The sequence below is a fragment of the Leucopleurus acutus genome (assembly GCF_964270905.1).
Source record: "Leucopleurus acutus genome assembly, chromosome: 9".
NCBI lineage: Eukaryota > Metazoa > Chordata > Mammalia > Artiodactyla > Delphinidae > Leucopleurus > Leucopleurus acutus.
The window spans coordinates 100,324,694-100,343,892 of NC_139144.1; the positions used below are offsets into that span (position 1 = coordinate 100,324,694).

Here is a 19,199-nt window from a genome sequence, read left to right on the forward strand (position 1 = left end):
TTCCCAGTAAATTTCCTGTCACAGCACACCCTTTATCCCCCTGGAATGAAAACCTGTGCTTTGCTTCTAGGTCTACATTAAGAGAAACTCAGCCATTGACATTTTAAGGACTTAAACGTCCTACTATAAATAGCACTTGTAACAGCCTTATATCTGTTATGCCTTGGAAAGTGCATAAATTGTTAGGATTGACCTAAACTGTAAAAAATGTCAAATGCAGAAAGTTGAAAATAGGAGGTGTAGGCACTGTATCACAATGTGTCCTATTTCCAAATTCGATTCCTTTCTTTTAGCCCTTCAAAACCAAAACCAAAGCAAACCAAACCAAAATAACAAAAAAATCTTTCCTAAGATTCATGTGAATTTGTAACAGTTGCCCTTTTATTTTCTGAATTCAAAAATTATCCCCCTCTTTGAGGCTATAAAATTCTACAGCTTTACCAGTACGTTTCTAATTTTGCAATAGCTTAACTTTTATTCAAGAGAAAATGCCAGGGAAACCCTTGATTTATGTTAGGAAAACAAATTCAGGGTATAAATTATACAAATTATACAACAGTATATGATATTAATCATTATATAAATTATACAATATAATTATACTCAAGTAAATTAGGGTTTAGAGGGGAGACGGACTAATTTTCCTATTCTGATAGACTCAATAAAATTTGTATTTTTATGCTGCAAATTTCAAGAAGATTATTACCTATAAGGTCAGAAAAAGTGAGTAATAATCAAATGGTTAAATAAACAAGGAAAATTCTGGGCCTTACCTCGTTAGAAATGTAAATGGTGGGTGTGGTTTAGATTCTGTGATTCCCCAGGAATCTGAGATTCTACACAACGTATTGGGAAAAGACCTTCCTTTCACCCTCTTAGGTTCTGTGGTTACTCGACAAATTAACCTGACATGGGACAGATGAACAGTAGAAAAGCATACAAATTTTATGTAACATTTTTATATGTACATGGGTGTCTTCAGAAGAAAAATGAAGACCCAAGGAAGCCATTAGGCCCCAAAGCTTATATACCTTTTTAAACAAAGAATGATAAATTATAAGGACGTAATAAGACAAAGGGCTGGGGCTGGGGGAAGTTAATTGAGACAGTGATTAGGAAATAGTTGGGGAAACTAATTGAAGAGAAGAGGTTTTTGTAGGTTGATTTGTTGAGGTTCCAACTCCTGTTTTTGGCTTTGGCTCCCAGACTCTGTTGATAAGAATATTGTTATTGTCTTCCTGGTGTGGGGATAGTGCCCATTTCATGGGAAATTTTAGGACCTGCTTTTAGGTAGAAAGAGGTCAATCAGAGAGCCCTTCCTGCATCTGCTGTTTCTCAAGTGCCTTCAGCTCAAAATAATCAATATATCAAAGAGACATATTTTGGGGTGGCATGTTCTGAACCCCTTCAACATTAATGTACTGCTAACACTGGATTTACTAGTTACAAAGTGCCTAGTGAATTTTAATAATTAGACATGGAAACCACAGAGTTAAGTTGCAATAAGCATGTGAAGAATGAGACTGGTCTTTGTAAACTGCAAGGAAGTCGCGTGTACTGAAATAAATGCACGTCCGAGAAGTGAGAAGAAAACAAGTCCGTTTGTGGAATGATACCATGTAGTGTCCCTCTTACCTATGAGGAGAGCTGCAGTTCCTTGATCATTTTCCATAGGATAATTGAAATATTTCTTGATTATATTTTCACTTTCATATATGTGGTAGTTTGAAATAATCCTTTATTTTCCTGTTTAAAGAAATGAATGCAGTGTAAATACAGTTAGTTCTCACTATTCACAGCAGTTACATTCTATAAAGTTGCCGTGAACCCTGACGTAAATACTGAACTGTTGATCTCAGGGGGAATACAGGATTGGGTTCCTGGGAGGTTTTGGTCACGACATTTTCGTCAATGGATATATAACCGTGCTTTATTTGTGTTTCTGTTTAACACCACCTTATTTAGTATGTATTGTGGATTCATTAACATGGAGCTCACGGTTGACAGCACTGACAAAGCTTATCCAACACATGTACGTATTTTCTCCAAAAAGCACGTCACAGCTTTCTTGTGCTTGGTAACACAAGAAAGCACTTTTGCACTACTCTTGGGTGAGAGGCATTTAAACAGCAAAATCTTCCACGAAAAAGCACAGAAATGCAAAAAAATGTGGCAGGAAATGAAAAGGACACATTTATACAGTATGAGAGCTGAAACAAGAAGGCAGAGCATTGCCTTGTCAACCTTAGCTGAGCACATGAGCAGCCAGTGACTCAAATGTTTTGCCTCTCCGCACATATCCGTGAATGACTTTGAAAGCACCACAAGTATTGGTTTTGGGGGTACAAATAAATTTTAGTGAGTAGGCTAATTTGCACATACAGAATCTGCCAGTAATGAAGGATTGGCTGTCGCTGTTAATTGGTAATACTTTTATATTTTTTAAAGCTGTATTTAGTATTTATTTATTTATCTAATTTTTAAAACATCTTTATTGGAGTATAATTGCTTTACAATGGTGTGTTAGTTTCTGCTTTATAACAAAGTGAATCAGCTATACGTATACATATATCCCCCCCCTCTGCGTCTCCCTCCCACCCTCCCTATCCCACCCCTCTAGGTGGTCACAAAGCACCGAGCTGATCTCCCTGTGCGATGAAGCTGCTTCCCACTAGCTATCTATTTGACATTTGGTAGTGCATACATGTCCATGCCACTCTCTCACTTCATCCCAGCTTCCCCTTGCCCCTCCGTGTCCTCAAGTCCATTCTCTACATCTGTGTCTTTATTCCTGTCCTGCCCCTAGGTTCTTCAGAACCTTTTTTTTAAAATTCCATATATATGTGTTAGCATAAGGTATTTGTTTGTCTCTTTCTGACATACTTCACTCTGTACGACAGACTCTAGGTCCATCCACCTCACTACAAATAACTCAATTTCATTTCTTTTTATAGCTGAGTAATATTCCATTGTATATATGTGCCACACCTTCTTTATCCATTCCTCTGTCGATGGACACTTAGGTTGCTTCCATGTCCTGGCTTTTGTAAATAGTGCTGCAGTGAACACTGTGGTATATGACTCTTGTTGAATTATGGTTTTCTCAGGGTATATGCCAGTAGTGGGATTGCTGGGTCGTATGGTAGTTCTATTTGTAGTTTTTTAAGGAAACTCCATACTGTTCTCCGTAGTGGCTGTATCAATTTACATTCCCACCAAGAGTGCAAGAGGGTTCCCTTTTCTCCACACCCTCTCCAGCATTTATTGTTTGTAGATTTTTTAATTTATTTAAGGCTATGTCGGGTCTTAATTGCGGCCCGTGGCATCTTTGTTGAGGTTCGTGGGCTTCTATCTAGTTGTGGTGTGCAGGCTGCGGGGCGCGTAGCCTCTGCAGTTTGCGGCAGGCAGGCTCTAGTTGAGGTGAACGAGCTCAGTAGTTGTGGCACGTGGGCTTAGTTGCCCTGCCACATGTGGGATCTTAGTTCCCTGACGAGGGATCAAACCTGAGTCCCCTGCATTGCAAGGTGGATTCTTTACCACTGGACCACCAGAGAAGTCCCAGTAATACTTTTAAATATATATATATATATATATATATATATATATATATATATTTCCTTTTAAGATAGAGTCTTAAGTCCAAAATCTCAGTGAATGAAGCTCAGATTTATTTTGTTTTCTCCCTCCTTTCCTCATTTCCTTCCTTCCTTCCTTCCAATGTTTAGTGTAATATTTGCCTGTAGTTTTATGGTAGCGTAGAGTGGTATATCTTTGTATCCTATTATACCATTAAAATTAGGGGTTTTTTTAACCATTCACTCTCTGTTTAGCCCTGACTTATTTTCTAAGGAATTTGCTTTTTAAGAAATAAAATTTCTTGCCGATACATACTGCGGTAATTCCCAGGTAAATTATGGTATCGTGGAAGATTCATTGTTCAGTCTTATTATGATCTACTTAGTCTTATATTTTGACAGTATTCGTTTAAAGTGATGTGTGGCCAATAAACTATCTGTAGAGTACTAGTCGCAGCGTCTGCTAAAGCAGAGGAGATTTCATTAAAATGTTGGATTTCTGAGTTTTCTAGAAAATTGAATGCTTGAATAACAGCAGAATTGCTGCATAGCTTCAGTTTGCTACAGGTGAAGAGGGACTACCTCCCTTATGCCCATAATACATCCCAGATACTCCCTATTGTTTTTCCACTAGCCAGACCAAGCTTCTTAGACATTAATTTAGCATCTTTTCCCTGTTGAGTTTGAATCAAGGAGAATATTGTCTGTTACCCGTATCTCTATCAAAAGTCAGAAAATCGTACACAGATCAGTGGAGCTCCGTGGCTTTACAAGCTAGCATCACTGATTTGTATGAACTGCTTGTTCCCTCTGACCAGTGAAGTTCCTAATTTCAGGAGCTTCCAATTATTTTAGCCCCTGTCAGGGCTGATTCTCTGCACAAGTGCTGGGAACTTTGCTCATTTACGGAAATGAATTAATTCAGCCTGCTCACCGGGGCCTCAGTGGGCGTGCGGGTGTCACGAAGTAGTGGGCGGCACCCACGTTCCCAGTGAATCAGATTCCCTCCAATGCCTGAGTCACTGAGGTGTGTTGATGGCGGGGTCTCAGAGTACCATTTAGTATTTTATCAGGCAGGACCCCGCTGCTGTAGAGGAGCAGAAAGAACACATTATGTCACAACATGTGTACATTCTGAGCTTTATTAATCCTGTTTTATGGTTGAGATAAAAGATTCACCCAAAGGTATGTGAAATCAAACCAAAAATAAAATGAAGCTGTAATGTACTACATCCTGTGCATGAACTCCAGACATTCTATATGTCCCACTTTCCTGCAAGTAAGTGCAAATCATTTGCACCAATTCATTTGGCTTTCAGGAAAGTACAGAGAGTAAAATAAATAAAAATGACAGTTTTTACTATTACATATTGCTACTTGTCCAGGAAACTTTGTAGGAGTTGTTGGGGAAGTATCTGCTGTTTGGAAAAACACTGATTTTACATTTTTAGATTAATGTGAATTTTTTAAGACATGGAATTGAATGAGATAGAGCATTAAAATGTGTGATAGCTAAAGATGGCAGACCTCTGAGATTCCATCTAAAAAGTAAGGTGGTACAAATAAGTGAATCCAAATATTTAACATATTTCAAAGAAGAATTTTTGACATTTTGGTTTTGTTTTTAGGGTAGTTTCAATTCCACTAAAATTCCTAATACTTTTATGATATTGGATTTGTCATATCTTTGGAGAAAACCATGATAGTAAGTATTCATCTGAAATTCTTCAATCACTGTAGAAGCCTTAACTGCTTTGAAATCCTGGGTAGCAACCATGCATCATCAGAAAGCTTTGCGTTCTTTTTTTTTTTTTTAATTTTATTTATTTATTTATTTATGGCTGTGTTGGGTCTTCGTTTCTGTGCGAGGGCTTTCTCTAGTTGTGGCAAGTGGGGACCACTCTTCATCGCGGTGCGCGGGCCTCTCACTATCGCGGCCTCTCTTGACACGCAGGCTCAGTAGTTGTGGCTCACGGGCCTAGTTGCTCCGCAGCATGTGGGATCTTCCCAGACCAGGGCTCAAACCCGTGTCCCCTGCATTGGCAGGCAGATTCTCAACCACTGTGCCACCAGGGAAGCCCCAGCTTTGCGTTCTTTAATGACATAGTTATCTTCTGCATTCTGGCTTTGTATAACCTTTATCAACACGATCAGATGGTTATCTGCTTTGAGGGAGGTCTTTGCTCTTTCTGCCTCTGCATGTGTTCTGCCACATCGACACAGGCGTTATCTTCCCAAGATGTAGATCTGGTCCTGCGCCTTCCCCTCAGGGCACCATCTTTTCACACTTAGACCAAGATCTTCCATATGAAGCAGTAGATCCTTCATCTTCCAATTCTAACCCTGCCAGGATTCACGACCCTTATGTATTAACGTCAGGCAGAACTACTGAGCTCTTTAAGGCAACCGCATATGCTCTTCCCCTATCTGTCTGGATTTTTCTTAATCTTAATTCTCTTTTAACAGGGGAGTTCATCTATTAGTTCTTTCTTAAAAATCACCTCTTTAGCTCCATTGCCCCACTTTCTTGGTGCAGTGATACGGATGTAGAAGATATTTTGAGGAATGCTAGTTGATATCAGACATTTCAAAATGATTTCTTAGATTCACTTTTTTTCAGATCTATGGAATAAGTCTTGCCAGTAATTTTAAGATTTTTTTCCTTGTTTGACTAAATTTAAAATTTTTTTCATTTCTAAGATATAATAAGGGAATTTACTGTAGAAAATATTTCAGAATATAGATTATTTGAGGTATAATAAGGCCAACATATCAGGAAACAGCTGCCATTGAAAAGGTAGGTTATTACTAACAGTTCCCGAGAGGAGAGGGCACATCTGCCGTGGGGGGATGGGGAGGCCAAAGGAGAAGGGGGAGGGCAGGAAAGAGCCTTTATTGTGTTTTCCACAGGAAGGAATGGATGAGGCTGAGTAAGCAGGTTTAGGGTTGGCTAGTTCGAATTATCTCAGAGGCTGTGGGGCACAGGGGCTTCCCTTGTTGTGTGGTACCTGAGCCTGGGGTGATTAGGGCAGATGGATAGTGGCCTGGAGTGTGACAGCCAGAGAGAGGAGGTAGCTGGGTTGTGGAGTGTTGATTGGTTGGTTTGTATTTGGAGAGTGTGTTTGCAGGAATTGGCTCACCCTGGGAGGGGCGGTCCCCCCAGGGTCAGCAAGGCCCCACATGTCAACACATCAAAGTACAGAAAACGGAAGATGTGGTTAATACCGAGGGGAAGGTGGGAGCCAGCTGTGTGTGGTAGCTTGGAGAAATTGCTGGGATGTTGACACCCTTTCCACCATTCCCCTTTTACTTATCTGGATAGTTTATCTTTTCCTCAGTATTGTATAAATTACCATGAGAACAATGCCCCAAAACAAGTCCCTAAATCAACCTGCCATCCCTTAGCCAATACAGTGTTGAAATTTGGGTCCAACACTGACAATAATGTTTCCAGTGGAACTAGAAGTAGAAGTAAGTTTAACTGAGTAATGATACAGAAAATCTGAAATAAATGTTAAGAATAATTTGTATTAAAAGACATTCTGGGGGATTTCTTGATGTCTGGTTCCTTTCCTCATCTGTGAGATATTTACTTAGGGCTTGTAATTCTAGAGAGTCTCCTTAGCAGAGAAATAGATTGTATACGGTGAAAAGCTGTAGAGCTATTTTCAGTAAACAGTAATATTATCACAGAGATGGCAAGTCTAATGTGCTTGACTTTTCGATTTACAAAAATAAATAAAAATAGCTTCCACATGGATTTCCTACAATAGATTTTATGCTAATTTTTAGCGCTAATTTTCAGAAATTGCTTATTATCTCTGTATTATTAGATGTATTAGAGCGATAACCCTGTTCACAAGTGGAGCACTCTGATTTTCTGATGTCCTGTGTGTGTGTGTGTGTGTGTCTTTGTGTGTCTGTGTGTGTGTGTGTGTGTGTCTATCTGTGTGTGTGTGAATGAATGACTATTTCCCTTAAATGCATTAAATTAAAAGGAAAAGATATATTTTGTATTTCAACTCATACTACAGTTAAATGTTTTCATTTCTGACTTATTAAAAAATAACTCCAGTATGAGTGTAATGAAAGCATTTCAAGTTTTAAAGTATCCATATCAGAAACACACAGTTGTAATATTTTTTTTATAAATTTATTTTATTCATTTATTTTTGGCTACGTTGGGTCTTCGTTGCTGCACGTGGGTTTTCTCTAGTTGCCGCGAGCCGGGGCTACGCTTCCTTGTGGTGCACAGGCTTCTGGTTGTGGTGACTTCTATTGTTGTGGAGCATGGGCTCTAGACGTGCGGGCTTCAGTAGTTGCAGCACACGGACTCAGTAGCTGTGGCTTGCAGGCTCTAGAGCGCACGCTCAGTAGTTGTGGCGAGTGGGCTTAGTTGCTCCGCAGCATGTGGGATCTTCCTGGACCAGGGCTCAAACCCGTGTCCCCTGCATTGGCAGGCAGATTCTTAACCACTGCGCCACCAGGGAAGACCTGTAATATGTATATAAATGCCTGTCATTAAAACATGTGTAAGTCTGTACTCTTGGAGAGAAAACTGCTTGCACCAGGTATGGTTTTGAAGGAAAATGAGAACAGAGGAATGCCCCTTTTGCCATGTTGTCTCAAATACCAATTATGGTTTTTTTTTAATTTTTTTAATTGCAGTATAGTTGATTTAGAATATCATGTTAGTTTCAGGTGTACAGCATAGTGATTCGGTAATATATATATTCCTTTTCAGATTCTTTTGCCTTACAGGTTATTACAAGACATTGAGTATAGTTTCCTGTGCTATACAGTAGGTCCTTGTTGGTTATCTATTTTTTATATATAGTAGTGTGTCTATGTTAATCCCAGCCTCCTAATTTATCCCTCCCCCGTTTCTCCCCTTTGGTAACCATAAGTTTGTTTTCTAAGTCTGTGAGTCTCTTTCTGTTTTGTAAATAAGTTCATTTGTATCATTTTTTTAGATTCTACATATAAGGGATATCATATGATATTTGTCTTTCTCTGGCTTACTTAGTATGATAATTTTTAGGTCCATGTTGCTACAAGGGGCATCATTTCATTCTCTTTTATGGCTGAGTAGTATTCCGCTCTGCATATGTACCACATCTTCTTTATCCATCCATCTGTCGATGGACATTTAGGTTGTTTCCATGGCTTGGCTATTGTAAACAGTGTTGCAATGAACACTGGGGTGCACACAGCTCAAATACCAATTATGTTTAAATCAGTTTAAGAGATGTTTATTGTGTGAGAAATACAAAGTGGAACAAACCAGAGTCTACTGTACCTTAGGAAAGTTTAAAGCTCCAGAGGAAATCAGACCCATAAAGAGATAATTTTAATATAAGATGAGAAGGGATACAATAAAAGTATCCAAGGGTGCTGTGGAGCAATAGGTGAGGGCTGTTTCACACAAGGAAACCTTTCTAGTAGGTGAGCTTTATCTGAAGCTTGGAGGGTGCCTAAACTTAAACTAGATTTTTTTAAAATAGCTGTTCATTGAAGGAAGTGAGCTTACCGCAAGGAAAGGCGCTAGGTGAAATTAGCAAGGGATTTAGTTGGGTTTACCGTCAGCAGCACTTAAGGAAAAAGTTGGTGCTAAAATGTGAGGGTGTCAGGAAGGCGGGAGCTCTATCACTGAGGGTCTTGCAGGCCACACTGGAGAGTTTTTCAGTAAAAGAGTTTATTTCAGAAAGATCTTACTAGCTTCAGTGTGGAGGATAAATTTAAGGGGAATAAGACCGGAGGGTGGGAGTTGCTCATTCACAATGTTAATGCAATAGACAGTATGTGAGGTGATGGGAGCCTGGTGGCAGTGCATATAAAAAGTCAGCGATGTGTTTGAAAAACACGGACATGCTAAATCTCACTGGACTTGGAACTGACGGAACATAGGTGCATGAGAAAGGGAGGAGCTAAGGAAAGGCCCAGAGCTCTGTCTTAAGTGACTGGATAATGGATATAAGAACAGGAGCAGTAAGACCCAGAGAAAGACTTATGTGTTGGGCAGGTAGAGTTAGATATGCCTGTGGAAGGTCCATGTGGATCAGTCTTTCAGGCAACTGGGTACTGGAGTCCCAGTGTTGTGAACAAATGAAATCAGACTTCTCTGATGTGATTGTTCTTGTCCTACCATGAGTTATCAAGCTCTTAAGGGCAAAGCAACACATTTTAAGGAGAAATATTGCACAAAATGTGAGATGATGGCCTTTATGAAAGAGCCTTTATGGTTTTTATTTTGTTTTATTTTTCCCAAAGTAAAAGTGATTTTTTAAAGTCTGTCTCTACATTATATTTTAAAGGATTTGAAGAAGGCTCTTTTGCTGCTACTATTCTAAATTAGCTGTTATTGACATTTTAGAATCTATTTAAACTGCCTTATTTACATTTAAACCACAGATACATTGAAAGGAAAGGGCAGTGGGTTAGAAGAAGGTGATTAATCAGAAACAGTCTGCAGAGGAGATGAAATGGACTCAGTTCCACTAGAGTTAATGTCTGTCAATTCAATAACACTGAGTCAATTAATAATAACAGCATGAATTTTTCCCCCCACCACAAAAAAAGTAACACGAAATTACCATTCTTTTTCTCTAACAATTGAAACTTTGGTTATATTAGTAGTTGTGGCACCAAGGGTGGATCAGAGTGATTCTTGAAATTTCTTCCAATCTAGTGATTCAGATTTTTAAAGAAAAAGTTTAAAGAAGTTTATTCTACTTTAATCCAGTGCTTTGAGTGTGCATGACAACATGCAATCATTCAAGAAATACTTAACGAATATTGACTTACCCGCTGTTGTAGTTCTGAGCTTCACGGTGAAGCAAAATAAAGTCTCTGATGCATATACATTCTTGGAGGTGGAGGCATGCTGTAAATTCATGAGCCCGTCCATATATCAGGTAGTAGTAGGTAGAGATAAATGCTATGAAGAAGAAGACCAGTGAGTAAGTAGCTAGAGATGAAGATGGCAGACGTGCTATTTTGTAAAGAAAGGTCTAGACAGACATATCTAGAATATTGACATCTGACATTAAAAAAAAAGAGAAACAATACACAGATGTGCATCTATGTAAAAATGTGCAAAACTAAGCAAATGGCGCCTTGTAGTATTTTTCAACTTTAGTTTCAGAGATATATTTCACTCTTGAAAGTGACTTGGGTATTTATATAAATTACATAATGTTAGATTTCATACTACCTCGTTAACATACATCTCTACTGATATCTTTAAGCAATTCAAATGCTTTAATTAAACACTTTAGAAATTTAAAGTCAGAAAATAATTGTTCCAGTGCTCCAGAATCTTACTACAAGAATGCTCATTATATCAGTAGAAATGTTTGGATTTGTAGAAAATGTTGGTATTTGTAGAAAACCACAAATTCCTTAGACAGACGTACAAAAAGTATTTTGATATCTATGTGGTGTGATTGTAACTAATTTAAATTGATTATGTTTTCGCTTTCTTAACATGACATAAATCTTTTACAGTGAGTACATATTAATTTCATGAAAATAAAACAAAATTATTTTAAAATATTAGGGCTTATGCATTACCACTTAAATATTAATAATCAAATTTATTTAAGGAGTAATCAGTAATCACTTAAACACATATTAGCAATTAACATTATTGCTTTTAAAAGTCACTGTTTATGCAAAAACATTTGATTAACATGAAAAGAGCTTCAAAATCCTTGCAAATCCTTATGAAATAGATAACTAAGAAACATTTTATAAGTTTTTGTCCTTTTTTTCTGAATAATTCACTTACTTTGTGGAAGAATAGATCATATAGATGATAACTATATTTGTAGAAAATTTATTGTGTGCAAAATGAAAAAATAAAAAACCTGCAAGCTTCTCAGGGCCATTGTGCAATAAAAGAAATGGGGGTTCCTTGGGAAAATGGCTGATTCTAGGTCTGGGGCAGGAAAAGTGCAAGATAAGCTTAGGGCATCATATAGTGACAGAAAGAGAGAAGAGAAAGAGGAAAAAGGAAGAGGATGAGGAGGTCTAGGAAGAGGAGAGGGAGGCTTGAGAAGGGGGAAGGGGGAGGGGAAGAGGGGGAAGGAGGATGGGAGGAGGGGGAAGGGGAGAGGGAGGAGGGGAAGGGGAGGGGGAGGAGGGGAAGGGAGAGGGGAGGAGGGGAAAAGGGGGAGGGGGGAAAAGAGGTAGGGGGAAGGGGGAGAGGAGGAGGGGGAAGGGGGAGGAGGGGGAAGGGGGAGGGGAGGAGGGGGAAGGGGGAGGGGAGGAGGGGGAAGGGGGAGGGGAGGAGGGGGAAAAGAGGGAGGGGGAAGGGGGAGGGGAGGAGGGGGAAAAGAGGGAGGGGAAGGGGAGGGAAGGAAGGGGGAGGGGAGGAGGGGAAAGGGGGAGGGGAGGAGGGGAAAAGAGGGAGGGGGAAGGGGGAGGGGAGGAGGGGAAGGGGAGGGCAAGAGGGGGAAAAGAGGGAGGGGGAAGGGGGAGGGGAAGGGGGAGAGGAGGAGGGGGAAGGGGGAGGGGGGAAGGGGAAGGGGGAGGGGAGGAAGGGGAAGGGGAGGGGAGGAGGGGAAGGGGAGGGGAGGAGGGGAAGGGGAGGGGAGGAGGGGAAGGGGGAGGAGAGGAGGGGAGGGGGGAGGGGAGGGGGAAAAGAGGGAGGGGGAAGGGGGAGGGGAAGAGGGGAAGGGGGAGAGGAGGAGGGGGAAGGGGAAGGGGGAGGGGAGGAAGGGGAAGGGGGAGGGGAGGAAGGGGAAGGGGAGGGGAGGAGGGGAAGGGGGAGGAGAGGAGGGGAGAGGGGGAGGGGAGGGGGAAAAGAGGGAGGGGGAAGAGGAAGCAGCAGGGGCCACAACCTACCAAAGAGACACAGGAGCCAACCTGAAAGAGCTCCCAATGGCTAAAGCTGGAAAAATTTGAATAATGATAAGTATTGAATTAAACTCAACGAATAAATAAACATGCACAATCCCATAATTATATAAATAAATGATTGAATGAATGAATAAATAGAAGAAATCTTTACAGAAGAATTCTAAATAGTATATGTAGATACTCCCCCTCCAGGAGGTAGAACTTAACTCCCCTAACCTTAAACATGGGCTGGACTTGGTGACTCACTTCCACAGAATAAAGTACGGAAAAGGAAAAATAGTAACCTTACAGTGAAGAAACTCGGCAGACATCACCTTGACCACTATCACAAGTGGAAAGTCATGTTGAAATCGTGCCTCCCCTGATAGGAAGTGCTGAGGACACCCCAACTCAGTGGTTTTTTTCCCCAAACTCCACCAGTCTAGTCATAAGAAAACTTCAGACTAAGCCAGGATGAGAAGGATTCTACAAAATACCTGACCGGTGCTCTTCTAAAGTGTCAAAGTTATGAAAGACAGACTGAGAAAACATCACAGATTCGAGGAGTTGAAGGAAACTAAGGAAACATGATGACGAAATGCAACGTGAGATCCTGGACTGGATCCTGGAATAGGAAAAGCAAACAAACAAAATCATTTGTGAAAACTGGTAAAATCCAAACATAGTCTGTATTTCAGTGAACAGTGTTACACCTAAGTTATGTCTTAGATTAGACAAATGTACCAGTTATGTAAAATGTTAACATTAGAAGAAACTGGGTGGAGGGTGTGTGGGAACTCACTGTACTATCTTTGCAACTTTTCACTAAATCAAAAATTATTCCAAAATAAAAAGTTAATTAAAAAGAAAACTGCAAAATAGATTCTTATTGAAGAAACTGGACATCCAAATGATGGTATATTTTTAGCTAATTAAAATCCTGTTTTGGGAAAAACAATATATGAGATTGAAAAAAAAAACAAACTGTAGTGTTTAGTAACAAAACTATATAGAGTATGATCCTTCTGTGTATCTATGTACATACATTACATATATACAAATTAAAATAATCAGAAATGCAAGTTAGTGGTTATTTCATGAAAATAGAATTATGTCCTTTTAATTTTCTTCTTTAAATCTTCCTATTATTCTCAATTTTCTATATGAAAATGAAACATTTATGAGAAAACAAGAAATCAAAAGCTGTTTACGTTGTGGTGCTATATTCAAATACATTTTTAATTTTTTCAAATAGCATAAATTACATTTCTAATTATATACATTCTTACTTTATGTAAGTGCCTTGCTGCACATAAGTCAATAAAACATACTAATTTGCTAAAACCTACAATTTCCCCACATTATAAATAGATTGCCCAAAGCTCAAGCTATTATTATACATTTTGAACCACAATTAAATGAAATGACATTCTCCTTTCTCTTTCCCTTCCTCTCTCTCTCTGTTTACACACACACACGTCCATGTAATAATGTATAGTTTCTTGCATTATTCCATACATTAGATAGAGAGATAGATGCATAAAATCTAGAATGACACACCATCAACACTGGTTACCCATTAAGACTGGTGATCTCTTGTCTTGGGGATTCACATTCTACATTCTATATTTCTGTATTGTTCATTTCTTTTTAACAATAAACATATATTACATTTGTAGTAAAAATTAGCAAAGGTACTTTTTTAAAATAATAAAATCTTTAGATGCTAAACAATTTTCCAAACTATCTAATCTGAGTATCTCCAAATTCAGACAGTAAAGACTAAGTAACAATGAAATGTTTTAAAATAAAAGCCTTCTCTGCTGTGACGATTTGATGAATTGGGCACGTTACCAGCTCTCTGAGTTATTGTTAGAAACAAAATCATGGAAGCACTGTGATTTCGCATTCACTTTTTGACTAGCCATATTGTTGTTCAGATTGCTTAAACAGTTCAACCACACATATTTAATCACTGCATAGAAAACTTTGTTCTAGGGAGTGAAAAGCAATCAGGGTAATAGGGGAAAAAATATGGCTTGTCCCAAAATAAGCACAACATACTATTAGATGTCAAATGAAATTGTAATGTATTTTGTAGGAAATGGAACTAAACTCTGATGGATTTTACAATATCCCAGACTCTCTTAAAAGTGTATGGTGCGTGCTTATGTATAAATTATATATGATAGATTATTTCTAGGAATTTTGTAATTTCAAAGCCAACTCTGAGTTCACATCCACATGCTAATATTGTGCAAGCATTTAACCCATTCCTAGAAGAACAGTTTGGATTTTGTGATGAGTGATCTGGCTTGCAGAGCATTTTTATTAGTTTCTCAACCGACCACTGACCACTTACTATTTGTAAAATGAGGTTTGCTCCTCATGAAAAACATTCCTTGTGTTTTGTTTTTTTTTTTAACATCCTAGGACTGTCTAAATGATGACCATCCTTCTTGTCACTTATTTCATTGCCCTAAAAGTAAGGAAGAAAGGCATCAACATTTGCATAAGTCACTGTTCTGTACCTAGACCTGATTTTGAGTTAGGAGGAAACGGGAGAGGGGTGAATTCTTTCCTCTGTCTAAGCTCCAGGAACATTTACTTCCTAAGAGATGAATGGGGAATATTTTTTGTCAATTAATGTGTATTGAAGGTATATAAAATGACTGTTGTTGATATGAAATTGACTGCAAAATTACTTTCTGGAATTCAGAATTTACTCCCTCCTTCTGACTTTTTGTTTATACACTTTTCAAGACAAAAAGTCATTTCAACCAGCTGCTGGATTATAAATTCAATCTGGGATCCAACAATCAGATTCCACGTTTCCTCTGTTTTATCTCTCATCACAAATGATAAAGATATTGCAATTGGAATTCAGTTTGTGACAGTATAGATGATTAAGCTAAAATCGAATTGGCTTGGCAGTGTTAGCAGAAGCCAAAATTTAATGGCTGCTTTTTTTTCCTCCATAGTAAATAAACCTCTGTGATTCACACTCTCAGAACAGAATTCTGTTAAGAAAATTTTTATGATTATACAAAGTCTTATAGTAAATTATTGACTGTAAGAATTAAAACAAAATTCCAAGTTATATTTTTCTTTGTGAACTTTTTAGAATGTAACAATTCTCTGAACTATTATTTAAAAACATAAATGTTTGCGGTGGTAGGATATTTTTAAATATTCAAAATCTATTGATGATTTGAAGGGAAAAGTTAGAGATATTCTAAGCAATATTTGAAATAACTGTATTCATATCAATTCACTTTATAGAATTAGTTAAAAGCAAAACTTATACTGGCAAGCACTGCACAGAGTGAATATGCTGCCGGTACTGCACAGAAGGGTGAATATACCTGTGGTAGCTCTGCTCCTCCGCCTAGGCTGCCATGATGTAGTGTGCTATCGTTACTGTTACCGGGATCCAAAGTATTCCCCATGCTGATTGAAGTAAACCAGTGCCAGAGAACTAGGACGTGTAATGAGAAGATATTTCTCTGACAGGCTTTAAACTTGCTATTGTTTTTCTCCAGTGTCTCCCTGTGGATTCTTTGGCAAGACCTTACCCCAAACTGAGAGGCAGCTTCATCCTGGCTTATAATTCTAAGATAATTAGAACTGTCCAATTTGTCTAGATTCTCTACAATGTAATATTAAGAGCTAAAAGCATTTTCAATGATAAAGTCTAATTATGGTAACTAAGCTTCTATTTGTACTTAAAATTTGATCTGAATGATTACAGTTCATCGTTGACCCATTCCATGTGTTGGCAACCCACTAACCAACAGTGTGTAATAAATAAAATCATCTCATTTTCTATTTCTGGTGTGAATAAGTAGCAATTATTAAACTATTGCCCACCATCCCTTGTTTCTGAGCGTGGTGAAAAAATTGTTCACATTTCTAAAAAAGTTTATATTTCATGTTTTCAATGAAATTCCCTAAAATAAAATTAGAACTACTCTTATCCCAGTATAGGCTAGATACTTGTTCTTCTAATTATATATGGGTGAGGATGTCTTTGTTTAGTGTAGTCGAAAACATGGGCAACCCAATTCTCCATTCCAAAGGCAAGGGGCTAACAAGGAATTTGAGACAGACACGAGCCCTAGAAGCAAATGGTAAAAGCTTCTTAAAGTTCACTTCACTATATCTAGGCACTACCATAAAGTTAAGTGAAACTGTAGTAGAATATAAAAACCATTGGAAAAATGAGTATACCCTAAACCCTGCATTCCAAGATCCTTCATTGTTATGTCATGGAAAATAAAATTTGTGAGCAAAATATTGATGTATATTTGAAATCATAAACACTCAGCCTCATTTAAGAAGGAAAATAATAAAATCTCATAATATCTCAGGGATTAAAAATTTTACTTTTTTCAAGTAAACTCCAAACTTCTAAGTTAAAAATTTGACGCGTGTAAAGTCATTGATGGAATTTATGTTATTAGTATTACAATTTATATTGATAAAGGTTTCTGTGATCATTCTTTGTAAGTGCTCCCCATAAAATCCACTTCAGGACACACAATCAACCAAAATAAGAAATAGAACAAGAACCCAGGGCTAAAGAGTTTTCAGGAAAAAAACACTTTTTTCTCATTTATTCTGTGTAGACACTCACTGAAAGAAGATATACTTCACACTGGATGACAACATACAATAATTAAACTAACATATTATTTATTTCTTCTTTTAGGGGCTGATGTTATCAACTTTGATGGTCATGTTGTGTTACCATATAGATTCAGAAACAAGAAGATGAAAACACTGAAAGATGTCATTGCTTTGAAATTTAAAACCTCCGAAAGTGAAGGGGTAATCTTGCACGGGGAAGGACAGCAAGGGGATTATATTACTTTGGAACTGAAAAAAGCCAAGCTGGTCTTCAGTTTAAACCTAGGTATGTCCTGACTTTTGGCACCATTCTTTTCATTTATTAGTCTTTCCGTTAGTTAAATGCTAATGGTCTTTAATCCTTAAAATGTAAATTGCAAAAGGAGTTCACATTATATTGTCAATCCAGTTTTAATTCATAGTGGTTGATATATATTGATATACTTATTCATTCAAAAATATGTATTAAACACCTGTACTCTGCAGGTACTATACGAGCATCTAGGATACAGGGGTGAAGAAAATGGAGTTCTTTGAGTTCATGAAGTTTATGACACAGTGGGGGCATCAGACACTATATTATCTATTACTATTTTTATAAAACAACTAAATCCAAAGAAATGACTTCAAATAATGATGAGGAGTGTGGAATCAATTAAATAGGTTAATATATAAAGGATATTGCATAGGCAAGATGGGTCAACATTAGAATATGTAGTGAGGAAGGTCCTCCCTGAGAAGATATTCATGCTGAGATTTCAGTGATGACAAAAACAAGCCCTAAAAATATCTGAGAGAAGGTTAATTGAGAGGAGGGAATCACGAAAGACTAAGACCTGACATGCTCAAGGAACAGGAAAAGGCTGGTGTGGGTATTTGTAATGAGTAAATAGGATAAAAGATGAAATCCAAACATTGAGGATTGTTGAAATACTGTAGTGTCCTTTAGGGCATGGTAAAAGGTTTAGATATTATTTTAAGAATGGGAAGCTATTAGTAGGCTTTAAACTATAGCATCATGATCTTATTTTTTTTAAAGTACTGAGACTTCTGTAAGAGAAAACACTTGCATCAACATGAGAGTCTGGTACAGTGAGAGACAGTGAGAGACAACACTGCTTGGTACAGTGAGAGCACTGCTTGCAGAAGGTGGCTATCAGTGGAGATGTAGAGAAATTGATCCACTTGGGAGATGATTCTGGTGGTAAATTCAGTATCATTTGTAATGATTTGGATATGGAGTAAGAAAGAAAGATAATGTATAAGGGATAATTCCTAGGGTATGGCTTGAGTTCCAAATGGACATTAGCACCATTTTCAGAAATACAGAAAGCTTTATTTTCTCCACAGAGTTTCTTCTAATAGAGAAGTATTAGTTTTTTCCAACAGAGGAAGTCTAGAGATCTGTTTGGATATGGTGCATTTTAGTTGCCTATTAGGCATCAAAGTTGAGATTTCAACTAGGGAGTTGCATGTATGAGATTAACAGGAGAAGATACTACATGGAGACTGAGGAGAAGTGGACAGTGGATAGGAGGAAATACTAGTATGTGGCATCACAGAGACCAGGGAAGGACAAGAGGCGGTCTACTATGGTCTGCTGTGTCAAATTCGCCTAAAATGTCACTTAAGAAGACAGAAAACTGAGGTCACTGTTTGGCAACATTGTGGTTACTGTTGATTTATTCTCAGTGGAATAGAAAGGACAGTAGTTTTATTGTCATCAGTTGAGAAAAGATGAAAGGTGTGGGAATGAATATTTTAAATATTATCAACTAGAAATGAAGGAATCAGAAATGATTTGTTTACTGGAGAATGAGATGAAACTCAAAGAAGGAGTTATTGTTTTGTTTTGGGCTTTTGTTGTTGTTTTTAAGTGGACAATCCTAACACATGTTTGGTTGTTGATAATGTAGCTCAGGTTTACTTAAAGCTAAAGGGAAGATCCACAACACAGATACTGACATTCAAAATTACAATTCATGCAAATCAACAGTACACTTATCCTCCTCTTGCTTGCCTAAAAATTTCGGGATTTATGCAAGAGTTGTTTGAAGGGCATCATATATTCTGTATTTTTTATGCTGCAGTGACTTTAGAATTCTATAAAGATTTTATAGTCTATAAAGATATAAAAGACTTTATAATCTTTAT

General features: G+C 37.9%; 1 protein-coding gene across 1 annotated transcript in view; it reads left to right on the plus strand.

The window, feature by feature from the left end:
- The window catches only part of CNTNAP2 (contactin associated protein 2), a gene marked incomplete at both ends in the record, with an annotated part of 2,035,904 nt that overhangs the window by 887,973 nt on the left and 1,128,732 nt on the right, over positions 1–19,199 (plus strand). The window contains one exon of the mRNA XM_082846865.1: positions 17,128–17,331. Within this exon, the coding sequence (XP_082702991.1) occupies positions 17,128–17,331 (204 nt within the window). The remainder of the gene's footprint in view (positions 1–17,127; positions 17,332–19,199) is intronic.